The following is an 18217-nucleotide window of genomic DNA, read 5'->3' as shown; positions in this document are numbered from 1 at the left end:
AAGAAGAGAAGGACTAAGAACTGGTGGCCAGGAGCAGACTTGCAGAATGTGCCCTTTGGAGATGTAATTTATTATATATGCCTGAGTGGGAAAAAAAAAAAGAATCATTCCCACCCCTCCACACACAGAGTAGAGAGGGATGGGCAACTTGGACACTGGCTACCCAATATGGGGCAGGGGGGCTACAAAGCAAGAAGTGACTGGTTTACAATCTTTCAAGAGGAAACTTAGATCCAGGGGGCATGGAGGAAAGCAGAATCTTCAGTGAGTACTCTCCAATCTGCCTAGGCAGAGCTGATGAAATAAAATGCAGATTGGTCTCTTGTGATACAACAGTGAATAACTGTTATCAGGACTGATTGTGAAGGTCAGAAATGTACAGGTAGACGTTTTATAGCAAGGAAGGGAGAGATTAACTTTCCAGTCTAGGAGCAGAGGTCCATAGGACCATTAACGGAGAAGAGCGGAGTGCGGGACCCTACCCAGAGAGGCAGTGATGCCTGAGATGGAGGCAGAGATGATGATGTGGGGAGATGGAGCAGTGGGGACTTTAGATCCAGAGAGGGAGAGGGACTGTGTGCTGAAGACTGGGGGGAGAGGTGTGGGGGGCAGGCTTGCAGGGTATACCTTTTGGTTGGTTGATGATGCATGGAGGGGATTATAACCATGGCAATGAAACAATATACGAAAGAATGAATGTAAAACTAATGTTCTCCCATGTAAACTATCACATAGCTCATAATAAAACATTAAAAAAAAAATCACCTATATAAGATTAAATGGTCAACAACAATTGAAAATAAGACAGCCAGGCTGAAGCAATGAGAATATTCATTCATTGTGAAGAATGTAACCAATGTAACCAAACAATTTGTGTAAAAATTCTTGAATAAAATGCTAATCTGCTGTGCAGACTTTCACTGGAAACCTAGTTGAAAAAAAAAATAAAAAAATAAAAAAATAAGACACACAGTTGTACTTGACAGCAACTACTTGTGGTTGTTGTTTAAAAAAAGGATAGAATAAAAACAGAAACATAATGAGCTGACCCTGATACACTTTTCTGGATATATTTTACATTGACTCAAACCACACAGGGAAGAACGGTTGAAAGAGATAGAAAAACTCTAACATTTTTTGAAGAAACAAAGGAATTAGCTAATGGAAAACACTGATGTTATGGGGTGACAACACTGAACCAGCAAGACACTTTCCAGGAAACAAGGTGACTCCTCTGATAGAATTAGCCTCCTAATCTACAAATAAATATTCACATGTTTCTTTGTTTCTTTCTTATACTGTAGCTTCCCAGCACAGACACTGGCTCAGAGCCAAAACAATTCGATAGCTCAATGGAGAATACTTGAATCTCCATAGCTAAAAGAATGCCAAGGGTAGGGGACTTGTTTCTTTTTTCTAGTTCATGTGATTCAGAATTCAGTCTTGATGATATACACTGAGCACATCTAGGGCTTAATTCAACAAGAACAACCATGTATTCAACAAGAACAACCATGCCCTAGGACCATCAAGGACAATCAAGAGCATGACTGGAGTGAGATCCTAACCAGAAAAGCGGTGACAGCAGAGACAGTGGCAGAGGCGATGGCATAGAGAGAGAGTGCAGCTGAGGACTCTAGGTCCATGGACTGAGAAAAGCTGGGTGCCTGTAGGCAGGAGGCTGGCTTGTAGAATGTGCCCTTTGGACATTTAAAAGAATATGTTTTGTTTTGTATGTGCACATCAAAAAAATATATATAGGTTAGAGGTAAATATGGTTAGCTGATGGTACATGGAATGGATTGTAATCATTGCAATGAAATGAAGCATAATTTGTTGAAAGTAAAAGTGATAATTTGCCCTGTAAAGTCACTTAATTCACAATAAAAACTGAAAAAGAAAAAAGAACAATCATGGAAATTTGTTAAATACAAACAAAATTCTTCCACAGAAAGTCCATCTTTGTCAATATAAACACCATTTAAAATGTGATATATTTTTTTCTTTTTTTTGTTCTACATGATGTCACATGAAAGATTAAAATCATACTTCAGCTGGGATGGATTACTCATTACTGTCAGTAACTTCAGGTTATATCCCACTTTCTTACTTCCTCTTCTAGAATGTGATTTTATTGTGCTAATTTAAATCTACATTAGTCCAAAGTTTGAATTTCACACATACTGTACAATAAATGAAGCTTCATTTCTTTCAACTCATTGTAAAAGGAATTAGCTAACAAGTAATGCTGAAGAAGAACATTTTGGATAATAGCTCTTGTAAGTAAACAGAGCATTTGTAGTCAGCACATTAATTGTATATGTCCAAATAAAACATCTGGATTCTAACCTACACTTTGCCAATGGCTCATTTTATGAACTTGGACCTTCACTCTTTGTGAGTTTGCTCTTATACAAAATGATGATCTTTTAATAAGGTCCTTAGAATTATATCTAAGTTTTTGAAAATGATCTGAGCTCAACTAGAAGAAGAAAGAAGAGGAAAAAAGAGCAATCTGATACAATTTGATGAACTTGACCTATACCTATAGATACAGTTGCTCAAAAGAGGGAACAAATCTTTACAGTGAGGATCATTCCCATCCAATCCATACACAGAGTAGACAGGGATGGGCAACTTGGACATTGGCTACCCAAAGGGGGTGGTTGATACAAAGGCAAGAAGTGACTGGCTTACAAGCTTTCAAGAGGGAGCCTAGATCCAGAGGGCGTGGAATAAGGTAGACAAAAAAAAAAGTGATTGGGGAAAAGCACACAAAACCAACCAAGATATTATTTTTTACCCTAAGAATGGAAAAATGAAAACAATTGATAGCATTAAGTGTTGCTAAGGATCTGAAAAAAGGGAGACTCACATATCTGAGTGACAGTGTATAAACTACCAAGTCTTCTCAGAAGGCAATTTGTAAAATGTCTACCATGCAATCATTAATTCAATTTCTAATATTTATGCTACAGAATTATATGATCACCAAAAAGTTCATCGAAGGACGTTCCCTACATCTTGTTTTAAATGCTGCAATATCATGTTAAAGCTACCCTATGGAATACCAAGCAGCAGTTTAAAATGACAACATTTCCAACACAAATATTTAAGTAACATCAAGTTATAAAACAGTCCATATGGTGCAATCCTAGTGGTTTAAAAAGCAAACAACAAAGCAAAACATTAATATAAGAAACTAGTGTAAGATATACTATGAAAATTTCATAGTAGTAATAATTATCTTATGTAAAGAAAAAGACTTCTGATTTATACTCTGTTGGAATTTTACTCAATTTGAATGTTATAGTATCTTCATTCATTATTCATCTTACTAACTTATTACATTAAGATTAATTATTTCATACTGACCATCCATGCAGGTAAGGAGCTGGGCTACAATCCTTCGCTCCATATCTTTTGAAGCAACTTCTCTTTTGGGGGTAATAGCATCTATTTCATCAATAAAAAAGATGCATGGTGCATTTGACTAGAAATAAAATATGAAAAGGCAATCATAAACATATTCCCTATGCTGTAGTTAAGTATATAAATATTTTTAAATCTTAAAAATCTTTACACACCAATCACCAAAAGAAGACCATGCAAAGAAGGTAGCTCACATGTATTAATTCTAATGTTCATCTGACTTAACAGAAACAAAATGCTTAAAACTCAGATAGTAAGAGAATGTACTCACAGGTAATGCATTTTCAGTTTTTTTCATCAATTTATATTTTGTGATGGCACATCAACTGAAATTCATCTGGAATTACACATATTTGCTATGCTCTGAAATGCTATTCTATAAACAACAGGATTATAAACTTTAATCTAGAAAATCCAGGCTATTTTAAAATGCCATATGAGTGTTTCTACCGATCTAAAAATATCCAAGCTTTTCCCTGGAATTTGCTTATAAGAGGAATTTCAGCACCAGAAGCTCATTTAAAAAATAATACTGGACAAAAAAAATGTAAAACTTCCAGTATAATACCAGTGTAGGTTTATCCTCAGTGTAGGCTTATCCTTAGTCTTTTATCAGAGATAAATCAGACAAGGATCAGGCAGAATAAGTTAATTTCAGTTTAAAGCACAGTTCATTTTTACTTGGTGATAGTAGTGAGGATGATTGGCTAAGATACCGCAAAACCAAGAGGACCACCACATTTTCAAGAGAAAGAAATCTGGTCCATAACTACCCGGCTCGTTTTTTTCTAATCCTCATGAAAATGTTTGCAGAAGAGTGCCTAACTGCTGGATACATGGCCCAGTAACAAATGAGCAAAGTTACATAGAGCCGAAGTCTCAAAAAACAAACGTATCAGTATTTGACAGTGACCTGGAAAACTGAGTGGAAAAAGAGGAAGAAAAAGAAAGTGACAGTCATCAGAATGTAGCCTGAAGAAAGCATATAGTTTTCAACAAGGAACCACTTGATTTGATTTGGCCACTCTGTCCTCTCAGGCACAAGTTTTATGAAAGAATTTCATCAGGTATACGAGGAAGAAAGGGTAGACACTAGACCATTTATTTATTGAACATCTACTGTCAGGACACTGCATTCATTCTTTTAAGAGACACAAACACAAAACTAAGAATTTAAAAGATACCTTTTTTCTCCTTATCTTCATGCATCATGTTTATCAAATACACAAAATTTTCTACTTGTCCTCCGCTATCATACCAATTTAACAATTTAAAACAGCTCCTTTTGAAAAACAGATAACTGAAAGAGTTCAGCTTGCTTTGCACAATATCCTTTCCTTTGCCTGAATTTTCCTTGTGCTATTCATACCTTTTAAAATGTCAGTTTTCATATCAAACCAAGTAGACGGCGCCTGCATTCTTCTTATTTTTTTAAAGTACTTTCACTATTAATACTAAAATACAATTTCTCATCTAATTTCATATCAGCTTCTACAGATGTATTGACCATGTTCATCAGCTATCGATTATTAGTACAAATACAGCATAAAATTGAACTTTTACCACTTTTTTACTCATCAGTAATGACTGACTAGTGACAATTCAAGTAGGCATAACACAATTGCTTTATGATAGGCTCACAGTAGTCAGAATCGACTCATCAGCAGTCCTCTTTTGTTTTGTTTTCCTGTGCCAGACACTACACTGTTGTTGCTTTTAAGTGCCTTCCAACTCAAAGTGACATTGTATAAGGCTTCCAAGGAACAGATGGTGATTTGAACAGTTCAATGCTTATCTTACAGCACACCAGCAGAATTCCTCTACACTTAATAGCAACATTATTTTTATTAGTCTTTGTTAAAGTGCCATTGAGTCAGCTCCAACCCACAGAGACCCTATATAGGGCTTCTGAGGAGCGGCCGGGGGGCTTAAAATGCATCCCTTGCAGTTCAAAGCAACTTAGCAGTTCAGCGCTTTAACCCATAGTGCCACACCAGGACACCTCAGTTATATAGAGGGCATTAAAAAAAGCTCATGGAAAAGTGGGATTAAAAGAATAGAATTTTTTCATAAATTTTCTGAAGACTCCTCATACAAACAAAGAAGAGTATATCTTGGCATTTTTAGAGTTGCCTTTCTAATGTAATAATCCTAAAAGGTAAAAAACACATGCAAGTTGCTTGTAAATTGTTTTGTCAAACTTCAGTTAAGGAAAGAAAAAGTGAGTAAAAATATCACAAAGACAATATATTTTTAACACATAATACTGGCTTTGTTAATGTTTTTAGGTGCTTGTCAAGCCAATCCCTACCCTATGTACAACAGACTGAAATACTGCCCTGTCTGTCCTGCGCCATCCTCACAATTGTTACCTTTAAGCCCATTGGTGCGGTCACTATGTCAATCCATCTTGTTGGGGGGTCTGGCTCTTTTTTGCTGATCCTGCACTTTGCCAAGAAGGATATCCTTCTCCGGGGACTGGTCCCTCCTGATGTGCCCAAAGTATAAGAGATGAAGCCTCACCATCCTCACTTCTAAGCTGCATTCTGGTTGTACTTCTTCCAAGACAGACTTGTTTGTTGTTCTGGCAGTCCATGGAATTTTCAATATTCTTCACTAACATGATAACTAAGCATCGATTTTCCTACAGTCTGCCTTGTTTACTGTCCAACTTTCACATGAATATGAAGACATGAAAAATACCATGGTTTCAGTCATGTGTACCACAGTTCTCAAACTGACATCTTTGCTCTTTTGCCTAATGCAATATGCCATTTGATTTCTTGACCACAACTTCCATAAGCACTGGTTGTGGATCCAAGCAAACTGAAGACTTTGACAACTTCAATCTTTTCTCCATTTATCATGTTATTTATTAGTCCAGTTGTGAGGAATTTTGTGTTCTTCACATGGAAGTGCAATCTACAAGGAAGGCTGCAGTCTGATCTTCATCAATAAGTATTTCAAGTCCTCTTTATTTTCAATAATAAGGAAGGCTGTTATCATCTGCATATCAAAGGTTGCTAAAGAGTCTTCCTCCAATCGTGATGCTATGTTCTTCTTCACATAATCCAGCTTCTTGAATTAATTGCTCAGCAAACAGACTGAATAAGTATGGTGAAAGGATACAACCCCGGCACACACCTTTCTTGATTTTAAACCATTCTGTGTTCCCTTGTTCTATTCAAATGACTGCCTCTTGGTCTTTGTACTGGTTCTTCATGAGCACAATTAAGTGTTCTATAATTCCCATTATTCTCAATGTTATCCATGGTTTGTTATGATCCACATGGTCAAATGTCCTCGCATAGTCAATAAAGCACAAGTAAACATCCATCTGGTATTCTCTGCTTTCAACCAAGATCCATCAGATGTCAGCAATAATAGTCCTTGTTCCACATCCTCTTCTGAATCCGGCTTGAAATAATCAGTTCCCTGATATACTGTTACAACTGTTTTTGAATTGCCTTCAGCAAAAATTTACCAGAAAGTGATTTTAATAATACTGTTCAATGATTTCCACATATCATTGGGTCACCTCTCTTTGGAATGGGTACAAATATGGATCTCTTCCAATTGGATGGTCAGGTAGCTGTCTTTCAAATTTCTTGACAATGATGAGTGAGCATTTCCAGTGCTGCATCAATTTGTTAAAAGATTCAATTTGTATTCCATCAATTCCTGGAACCTTATTTTTCACGAATGCCTTCAATGCTGCTTGTACTTCTTTCTTCTACACCATCAGTTCTTGATCATATAGTACACCTCTTGAAGTGACTGGATATCAATTAGTTCTTTTTGGTACAGGGACCCTATGTATTCCAACTTCTTTTGATGTTTCCAGCATCATTAACTAAGTTGCACATAGAATTCTTCAATAATGCAATCCAAGACTTGAATATTTTTCTTCAGTTCTTTCAGCTTGAGAAATGCTAAGCATGCTCTTCCCTTTTGGCTTTCTAACTCCAGGTCTTTGCACATTTCATTATAATAGTCTACTTTGTTTTCTCGAGCTGCCCTTTGAGACTTTCTACTCAGCTCTTTTACCTCCTTTCTTCTAGTTGCTTTAACTTCTTTATGCTCAAGAGCAAGTTTCATATTCTCTTCTGACATACATTTTTGTCTTCTTTCTTTCCTGTCTTTTTAATGACCTTTTGCTTTTTTCATCTATAATTTTCTTGGTATCATCAAATCTGCTCTTGAGATGTTCTCTAAATTCAGGTGTGATAATACTCAAGGACTTGTTATAATTTTCTTCAGCTTCAGCATGAACTTGCATATGAGCAACTGATGGTCTGTTCCACAGTCTGTTTTGGCTGATGATTTGAGCTTCTCTACTGTCTCTTCCCACAGATGTACTCCACTTGGTGAGATCCAGGTATATGGTCACCTGTTATGTTGTTGAAAAAGCTATTTGCAATGTATAAGTTATTGGTCTTGAAAGTTCTATCATGCCATCGCCAGTATCATTTCTTTCACTAAGGTCATATTTCCAACTATTGATCCTTCCTTTCTGTTTCCAACTTTTACATTTCAATCGCCAGTAATTATCAATGCACCTTGATGCATGTTTGATCAGTTTCAGAATGGAGAAGCTGGTTGCTGTTGTTTAGTACCCTCAAGTAGGTTTTGACTCACAGAAACCCTGAATAGGGTTTCCAAGAAGGGACTGGATTTTGAACCTTGTCGTCGTTTGCCATCCTACAATGCCACACTAGGAAATTGGTAACAGTCTTCAATTTCTTCATTACTGACCTTAGTGATATAGTGATATTATTATTATAGTCTTGCTTATAGGCGTATGGATATTATCCAGTCACAGTCAACATTGTACTTGAAGCTAGATCTTGAAATGTTTGTTTTCTTTTTGACAATGAATATACCACCATTTCTCTTTAATTTGTTGTTCCCAGCATAGTACAACCATATGATTTTCTTATTCAAAATGGTCAATACCAGTTCATTTCAGCTCATTAATGCCTAGGATATCGATCTTTATGCATTCCATTTCATTTTTGACAATTTCTAATTATAATCTCTGGTAGCGTAGTGGTTACGAATCGGGCTGCAAACCTCAGGGTCAGCAGTTTGAAACTACCAGCTGCTCCACGGGAGAAAGATGAGGCTTTCTGCTCCCGTAAAGATTGACAATCTCGGAAACCCTGTATAGGGTCGTTATGGTTCAGAACTGACTCAACGGCACTTAACAACAATGACAATTATAATCATACTTTGTAAATTCCATATTTCAGTTTTTAGTAGACGTTTGCAACCATTTTTTCTCATCTTATCAGCAAACGATGGTCCTGAAAGCTTAACTCCATCCACATCATTACGGTCAACTATACTTTGAGGATGCAGCTCTTCCTCAGTTGTATTATGAGTGACTTTTTAACTGAGGGCTCATCGTCCAGCACTGTATTCAATAATGCTCCACTGTTCTTAAAAGTGGCCTGCCTCCTTTCTCCTACTGTGTCTTAATCTAGAAGCTCTGCTGGAACCTGTCCACCAAGGGTGATCCTGCTGGCATTTAATTACCGGTGGCACATCTTCCGGCACCATAGCAGCACACAAGATGCGTAATATGACAGACTGAGAGATTAGTGGTGGTATTGGCTTTGCAGCCCAGAATTCCTAATTCATATTTACATCTGATTTCAGATTAAACAGATCATTTTATCCAACAGCCTATAATTAAATATAGTTTATATATTTAATCATCAATAGTATCACATGTTTGACAAAGACTATCCAGTGGAAGGGTTAACAAATACGACTGCTGTTGCTAAATCACTTTGAGTTAATTCTAATTTATAGAGACCTGATATAGGTTTCCAAATTCCAGTATTGTAGAAAACAGGTTTATTAGTATACTCTTACAACATCTGGACAATGTGACATCAAAGACATTAATAACTAACCACAGCTTGTTCGAATAGTTCTCTCAACTTCTGTTCAGATTCTCCAGAAACTCCAGACACAATCTCTGTAGCAGCTATTTTCAGAATAGGCAGGTCAAGTTCCTATGCAGAAATAAATAAGAGAAAGATTACGTTTTCCAATTTTAACTAGCTTACATTTTCCTTAACCAGTCTCCCCCTCAAAATTACAATTTAAAAAAAAAAAAAAGATTCATGTTCTGAGGAACTTGATCTTTCTGTGATCATGCAATGAATAACATTATTTCAGAATCTGTGGGTTTTAATTAAACACAGTAACGAGAGCCTTCTATCTGTCTGCCTTTATAGATGTTGCTATGAAAAACTTTCACATTATCTCTTCTGAGTAAGGGGTCCTATATCTCAAGACGTATGTATTCTTCCACTTAGAAATAAACAAAATATGTTTTTCTGTTAAGTAATGTGCTTGACAGGAAATAGTAGGACATGTGAAACAGTTGTCTTCACAGATGCTACTAAGATTTTTCCACACTAACTTAGTTAGAGAATAGCAAGTTATTAGAGAAGGTAGATCTTTTAAGATGAGAAAGATAAACTAGTCATGTCCCACCGATACAAATGTCAACATATCTAGCTAACTCCTACTCATTCTTCTGGCTACCCTGAAATTTTTACTTCCTCAACTGCAAGCCTATATTCCTTGATGCCCACATCTAATCTGAGTATTTCCAATACACAGTACACAGCACTCTGCAATTTCTGTCTTCTACTTATTATAATTGTACCTCTGGTGAAGTACTTATTTGAGTGAGTCTCTTGCACCTCTCTCATACCTAGACTGAAAACTCCTTAAAGACAAGAACTGGGTTTGGAGGACTAACCACTATATCCCAGTGTCCAATATGCAACAGACAATAAAGATTTATTCAACAAAGGAATAAATGAGATAAAACCATCAAGATCCTCTATAAAAATTACTTTTCTTTCAATTAGTCTATTAGTGACTGAAATAGTATGTTATTCTTTTATTTGAAGATACTTGGACATTTTATATTTTACTCTCCAATACAATTACTGAAATAGCTGAAATATGTTAAGACGTAGCTCTGAATTGAAATTTTGAATAATTATAAAAAAGGTAATCTTCAATTTTCTTACTTTACTGCTCTAATCTGTTAGCAATTAAACAGATAACAGAAGTAATGAAAAAGTAAACTACATTTAAGAAAAAAAAGGGGGGGTGGGTGTTTGTAGCTACAGTGTATTATTTCACTTGACACATATAAATAGGACACATTTTATAAAAATGCATGAAAAGGGTGAAAAATGGCCATATTCTCCTTCTGGGGGATATCAAGTCTAGTTAAAGTTGATCAAAAAGAAAAAACAAGAAACATTAACACAAAAATAACAAAAGCATGCAAGTGTCAGTAAGCCTCACCCCAGCAATTGCGTGCGCAAGTAATGTCTTCCCACAGCCTGGTGGCCCGTGCAGGAGAACTCCACGTGGGGGGATGACACCCAGGTGGTGGTACACCTCCGGGTGTCGCATGTGAATGAGCATCTTGCAGACTTCCTGGCAGGGAATAAACAGGAAAAATGTCTTTAAGACATTCCAAGAGAAATAATCAAGTGGAATTAAATGTCCTATTCTTTGAAGCAGCAAAACATAGTGCAGAGAGTACAGGTTTTAGACTGAGACTTGGGCTTGAATTCCAATTCTGAGTCCTCTTACATGACTTCAGGCAAGGCACAAGACCTCTGCAGGTCCCCCTTTCACAACGTGTAACAATCAAATGGCTCACGTGCTCAGCTGCTAAGACAAAGATGGGAGGCTAAAGTACTCAGTGGCACCTCACATGAAAAGCCTGGTTGTCTACTTTTGATAAAGCAGCCAGGGAAAACCTCATAGGATACAAGTCAAGTTTGCCCTTCTCACTTTCCCAGTTTCTTTTTCTATACCCAACTCAGAGATGTAAACTTTGTTCATAAAACGCATTAGCAATATACCCACTTGATCCATAATTATGCATTTGAACCAACCTTTAGTGTCATATCATTGCCTCCAACATCTTCAAACTTCACACTGGAGATCTGCAATTCTAGCCCCCTGGCTTTAGCTGCCAAGAAGAAAAGAGAGGAGGTGAAAGAAAAGATTATTGGTAGAGTAAATTAAAAAAAAAAAAAAAAAAGAATAAATAAATAAATGAAAGTGTTTAAATTTGGTGAATGTTAAACTAATTTATTTTGTAAATTTCCCCCAAAATCACAAAGTTATAGGAGATCAGTGATTCAATAATAATTCATAAATACACTTATCAGTATTTATGAAAATAAAGGTCCATTAGATAATGAAATGTTTTTTAACATCATGTTTTAAAATATGGGGAGAATGACTCCTTTTTTCACAGCAACATGAATACCCACAAGACATCCATTCACCTTTCTTTTGCAAGACAGTTTCTATTTCTGCATCCAATTCCTGAAGATCTTCTTTCTTCCTTTTGCTTCCTTTGCTCTTTAACCTGCCTTTCTGTTTTTTAGCACTCTCCAGGAGAGAAGAATCTTTTGAATCCTAGGGAAAGAAGGTGTGGCATTGTGGGATAAGCACTAGCCTGTTAACCACAAGGTTGGAGGTTCAACCCACCAGCTGCTCCTGTACAGGATTGCTATGAATTGGAAATGACTTGACAGTACTTAACTACAACTAAACATATAAAGCATTTTCAAGTGCATAAATTCATAAAGCAGTATAATTCAACAGAAAAGTCAAGCTTTTCCCTGACCTGCTACCCTTACCATTGTTCTCTACAAATGGATGATTAAAGCAAAGAGATTTAGAAAAGGCACATTATATAACTCAAAGTGGGAGAGTTTTGCCAAATCATAGGGCTGGTTTTTGAAATCACATAGAACAGCATGATTTAACAGACAAAGTCTGAGCCAGACATGGAATTTAATATATTCTAGCAGTCTGTCAGTCTTTCGTACTGTGGTAACTTACATGTTGCTGTTGCTGTGATTCTGGAAGCTATGCCACCAGTACTTTAATATTGTAAATACCAGCAGGGTCACCCATGGTGGACAAGTTTCATCTGAGCTTTGAGACTAAGACAGACTAAGAAGGAGGAGAGACGGACTACTTCCAAACATTTAATTTCTGAAAACCTTATGAATTGCAGTGAAACACTGTCAGCATCAGAATATTGGATATGGAAACATGATGAAGAGCACCAGACTAGTGTCAAATATAGTACCAGGAAACGAGCCCCTCAGGTTGGAAGGCATTCAAAACGTGACTGGGGAAGTGCTGCCTCATCAAATTAGAGTTGCTTTGAAGATGCTAATGGAGTAAAGTCTTCAGGACCTTCATTTGCTGATGGAGCACAACTCAAAATGAGGAAAAATAGCTGTAAACATCCACTAATAATTGGAACATGGAATGTACAAAGTATGACTCTAGGAAAAGTGGAAGTTGTCAAAAACGAAATAGAATATACAAAGATCAATATCCTAGGCATTAATGAGCTGACTGGTACTGGCCATTCTGACTCTGATACTCACATGGTTTACTCTGCCAGGAATGACAAATTGAACAGGAATGGCATTGTATTCATCATCAAAAAGAACATTTCGAGATCTATCATGAAGTCTCTGCTGTGGCACTGTAGAATAAATACTGGACTGCTAGCCACAAGGTCGATAGCTCAAACCCATCAGGTGCTCCTTAGAAACCCACACAGGGTCATTACATGGCATTTAACAACAGTTATCATAAGATAGATTACTTCAAACCCCTTCTCACTCTGCCAGGCTTTATAAAGAATGCAGTCCATAATAAAGTGATAATTCATCAAATTGTATTTTTCTTTATATAAATTTCCATTTAAAATGGAAAATAAAAGTCTACTTATTCTATGTATTTTCATATCCTATCCATTAATGTAGGATCCTTCAATGTATTACCCTAAATTCAAAATAAACCACATTAATATTTCAGCTGCAATCCTCCCTTCTACCAAAAACAATTAACTCTCTATAATATATACCCAAAGAGATTAATTTTTTACTATTATTAAAAGCATTTCAGGAAGTTCATTACGCATTAATTTAACTGGTGACTATGTACTTGACATGCTTTAATTAAAACACATTATTAAATAAAACAACATCCCTGCTCCCCTGGAACTCACATGTGGAGGGTAACAAAGAGTATTAAAAAAAAAAAAAAAAACAGCAACAAAACTAAGCAATGATACAATCAGGCAGGTGATTGATTATAAGTGCTTTTAAAAAGCAGAAGTGGGGAACTATATCCAATGAGGCACTAATTTCTCCTAAGTTAGGAAAGGCTCCACTGCAAAGATGGCAATGTAAACAGGAACATTTGAATGTGGGGAATGACTGCTGCAGGCAGAAAGCAAACGCCTGATATATTCTACAGACAGCACGAGTCCACTGTGGCTGAAGCAGGGGACAAGGGATAGGGCAGTAGGAGATGAGAATAAAAAGGCAGCAGGGCAGCCAAATCATGCAGGGCTTTGTGGACAACTGTAAGATCTGGCTTCCCAGCAGAATTAAGCCATTGAAGACGTAGACATAAGAGAATGACATTGACCTGATTTAACTTGTAAAAAGGTAACTATGTGTAAAATAAGCTAGGGAAACAAGAATGCACACAGATTCCAGCAAGGAGGTGGTTACAGGAGGTAGGGCAAGAAACAGGAAAAGGCTGAACCAGGATGGAGGCAGTGGTCAAAGTATGTCATATACACAAGTATCTGCCTGATATTGTCATATAGACTGTAATATAGTTCAATTAAACCAGGCTAGAATTATACAAAAATATTACCTGTATCTCAGATGCTGGTTTTTGATGATTACTTTTCTCATCTGCTAAATCCAAGAAAAAACTGTTTTTCTTTCCACCTGGGGTTTTGTCAATAAACCATCCTCCTTCAGAAATGGAGTCAGAGGTCTTCAAAGGAACGGAGCCTGTTCTGGAAGGCAACCGTGGTGCTGGACTGTTGGTTTCTCTTTGGTCCATGTCAGGAGTATTTGAAACTGAATCAGGATTTCCTTTCCGATATAAGCAAAGCAGGGAACTGTTCATATGATTGGCTGACTGTCAGAAACATGATTTAGTATAAATTACTCAACAGGTGCTCATGAACATTTATTCACCTGTATCAGTACATTTTCTACATGTGTTTTGCTTTCTACTTTTCCTGTGGCATTTACATTTAGAAAATGTAGTGTTCATAATAAAATGATCCATAAACAAGCTTTTACTATCCAAAAAGGTATAACCCCTGACTCCAAGTTAATGAACCAATACATAAGTGGGAATTTAACAAAATCAAAGTGGACCAATACCACACGACTGTTGACCCCAAATTATCAAACACACCATTATGCCATGACTTTGACAGACTCAAAATAACTCATGTGACTAACTTGGTCAAAGAAAAAAATGCACACTAATTCTCTTCTCTGCACAAGATGAGCATTCTTAATAATGAAGTAAAATGACATAAAGGCTTATTTTATAATCAGTGAACTTTAAGATACATTAACAGAAATTATCCAAATCAAGTCACATACGAAGATTTATTACTTATACTCACAAAGTCTTAAGTGCAACAAACATTAACTCAAACAAAGGATAATGAACAAATGACAATTTAACATTTTCTTTAAAGACAGTAGTTTTAGTAACAATGCATTAATTTAAAATACCTAGGTAAATTAATAAAGAGGAAGCATAGAATGGTAATTAAGAATGTAAACTTTAAAGGAAAAATATTCTTGATGATCACCTGCCAAATTTCTAACAGTGGTTATTTATGGAAAAGGAAATTACTAAAAGATACATGTTCTGCATCATTTACTTCTGTATACTTGAACTCTTTACAATAAACACAATTCTTTAAAAGTTTTATAATGAGAAGGTATATTTAAAATATTAGAGCCAAAACAACTGAAGTATCTAAAACCTAACAATTTTGTTATTATAAGAGGACTTGATTAGCTGATTGTCTTCCCGCCTCCCCCCGACCCATTTATCTTACTTTTTGTTGTTTTTGAGAATATACACAATAGAACTGACACCAATTAAATGATTTCTCCTGATACAATTCAGTGACATTGACTGTGTTCTTCAATATATTCATATTCTGCAGCATACTCAATGTCATTGTAGCATGCTCAAGCATTATTCATGAATACTACTTAGCTTCAATTAAGAACTATGTAAGTCTTAGTCAACTTGATGTCTTATCTTAGTGAGGCAAGCAAAGGTCTGGTGGATTAGCTGGCTATTTGACAGGAAGGACATCACCTACAAGGGACCTGACAAATTTTTCATATTTTCCAGGTTGCCCAGAGAAACTGTATACAGGTACAGAAGAATGCATGGGAGCCGGAGAGAAAATAGAATCCAACACATACCAGTAGTTTTAGTGAATTTCCCCAGACTATACACATATGCCTCAGCATAAAGTAGAAGCTTCAACTGGCCTTCTGAGGACAACCTCTGATCAATCTTTGGAGGGTAACTAAGCTATGCAGACACAGGAAACAACGCTTAAAAATAATAGCAAGCAAAACAAAAAAACAGTAAGCCTGAGCAGAAACATCAGCGACCACACAATGCCAGAGAGAAAGACTTCATGGAGTTAATCCACACTACTAAAGAAATGCAAGAACCACCCACCGACCTTAGGGGGAAAAAGTTAGAATCCAGAGTTGCTACAATACACTATGCAAAATATCCAGTATTCAGCAAAAAATCATGAGCTATATAGGAAGAAAGTGTGACTCATACTCAGGAGTAAAAAGTCCACTGAAACTATCTGAGTGTCTCCTGTTACTGAATTTAGCACAGACGTCAAAAAGGCTATTACAAATATGATGAAAAAGGTCATGCTTAGAGAATTAAAGGAAAAACACAGTGACAATGATTCAAAGTGTAGAGAATCTCAATATAGATTTAGAATTGGTTTTAAAGAACCAAGTAGAAATTCTGGCGTTGAAAGGCTAACAAAATTAATAGAATGATAAATTTACTAGAGATCCTCAACAACAGATTTGATCTAACTCAAAAACATAATCAGCAAATGTACTCAAATCAAAAAAAAAACAAAGAAAAGACTGAAGAGGCTCACAGGAAACTCATCATTAAACAAAGCAAACAAAACAAAAATGAACAAAATGGGCAAATTAAAAAGCAGCAGCCTGGGTTCCACTTAGGACTCCACCACATAGTAGCTTTATTTCTTGAGCAGAGAATCTAGCTTGCCTAATCCTCCAAATATAAGAGTTGCTGTTGTTGTTATGTGCCATGGAGTCGGTTCCAACTCATAGCGACCCTGCACAGGGTTTCCGAGGCTGTATATCTTTATGGGAGCAGAAAGCCTCATCTTTCTCCCGCAGAACAGCTGGTAGTTTCGAACTGCTGACCTTGTGGTTCACAGCCCGATTCGTAACCACTACGCTACCAGAGCTCCTTAAATATAAGAGAGACTGAAGCTATTACAATATTATGACTACTGAGGAAGAAATCTATTAGATTCTTCCCTATCAAATGTGAATAATACAAGCATCACTCTCTAAGTACAAAACATTCCAATAAAAGTGGAACAAATCAGGAATCTCATGCAAACTGGGAGCACTCAAATATTAAAATCAATTAAAAAAAAAAAAAGGCCATTTCTTGTCATCCTATCACACTGACCAAATTCAAGTATCTCCAGTTCAATAAAGATTCAAGCCAATAAATTAACTGTCTTTTTCACTAGAACCCTTAAAAATAAAAAGAAATGACTAACTTTAAAAAAAAAACTTTGATCTGTGTAAATGCATTTTAAAACAGTCATTACTATCTATTTAGTTATTACCACCTCTGGAAATTTTGATTGGCAAAGTTTGAGATAGGGCCTAGGAAGCTTCTTCTTTTTAAATTTCTTTAGTTTGGAAAACATTATTTTGAAAAACGTCACATAAACAAACAGAAGTCAGTGTGTAAATCAGCTAGTAGTCAATGAAAGTCACTAGTATCCATCAATTGAAAACCGGCTCAACCACAACAACTAAGTAAAATCATTATTTTGTTAATAAAATTTTTAATGAATTACCAAGGTAGAAAAAATAGCAAGTTTGAAGTACTTTTACATCTTATTCCTATGCTCACCTTAAAACAAGCCTATTCATCTGCAACTCCAGATCCATGGCAAAAAAATACATCCTTTTCTCCATCTGATCTTATTTCTGGCCATTCTCTTTTTTTTTTTTCCTGAATAACTGGTCACAATATACTTAAAGTATGCCTACAGAGCTCAACCAGAAGAAGACAGAAGAGGAAAAAAAAAAAAAGATAATCTGATGCAATTTGATGAACTTGACCTACATCTATGGATGCAGTAGCTCAAAAGACGAAACAAATCAAGGATCATTCCCACACCCTCCACACACAGAGTAGAGAGGGATGCATAACTTGGATATTGGCTTCCCAAAATGGGGGAAGGGGGCTACAAAGGCAAGAAGTGACTGGCTTACAAGCTTTCAAGAAGGAACCTAGAAGGGGAACAAACAAGATGGAGGATCGGTTGGACGTACAGCAGAGAGCTCCGACAACAACAACACGGAATACCCAAACAAGCAGGTTCAGGGGATGGTCCCAGAACTCTGAATCACATATAAGGGAATACTTACAAGGTTGGAAGGCTCACAGCTGGGGGAATTTGTGGCAGAAGGAAGAAATCTATTGGTTTCTTGTCCGGGATGCTCGGCTGCTCCAGGAGCCGCCATCATGGGTGAGACCACGTGGGGAAAGGATCGGAGTGGCCACAGACGCCTGGCAGAACCGCTGAGATAAAGGTGTGGAC

The 18217-nt window shown here is 36.6% G+C and overlaps 1 protein-coding gene across 1 annotated transcript in view; it reads right to left on the bottom strand.

The window, feature by feature from the left end:
• NVL (nuclear VCP-like) overlaps positions 1–18217 on the bottom strand; it is a 147330-nt gene that overhangs the window by 114447 nt on the left and 14666 nt on the right. Inside the window, exons 6-11 of the mRNA XM_006871163.1 lie at positions 14185–14457; positions 11775–11907; positions 11376–11452; positions 10774–10908; positions 9354–9455; positions 3350–3493 (exon numbers count right to left, since the gene is read on the bottom strand). Of these exons, the coding sequence (XP_006871225.1) occupies positions 3350–3493; positions 9354–9455; positions 10774–10908; positions 11376–11452; positions 11775–11907; positions 14185–14457 (864 nt within the window). The remainder of the gene's footprint in view (positions 1–3349; positions 3494–9353; positions 9456–10773; positions 10909–11375; positions 11453–11774; positions 11908–14184; positions 14458–18217) is intronic.

Source organism: Chrysochloris asiatica, unplaced genomic scaffold (genome assembly GCF_000296735.1).
Source record: "Chrysochloris asiatica unplaced genomic scaffold, ChrAsi1.0 scaffold00161, whole genome shotgun sequence".
NCBI classification, from domain to species: domain Eukaryota; kingdom Metazoa; phylum Chordata; class Mammalia; order Afrosoricida; family Chrysochloridae; genus Chrysochloris; species Chrysochloris asiatica.
The sequence above is the reverse complement of the archived record's forward strand: the minus strand, read 5'-3'. Positions and strand labels throughout refer to the sequence as shown.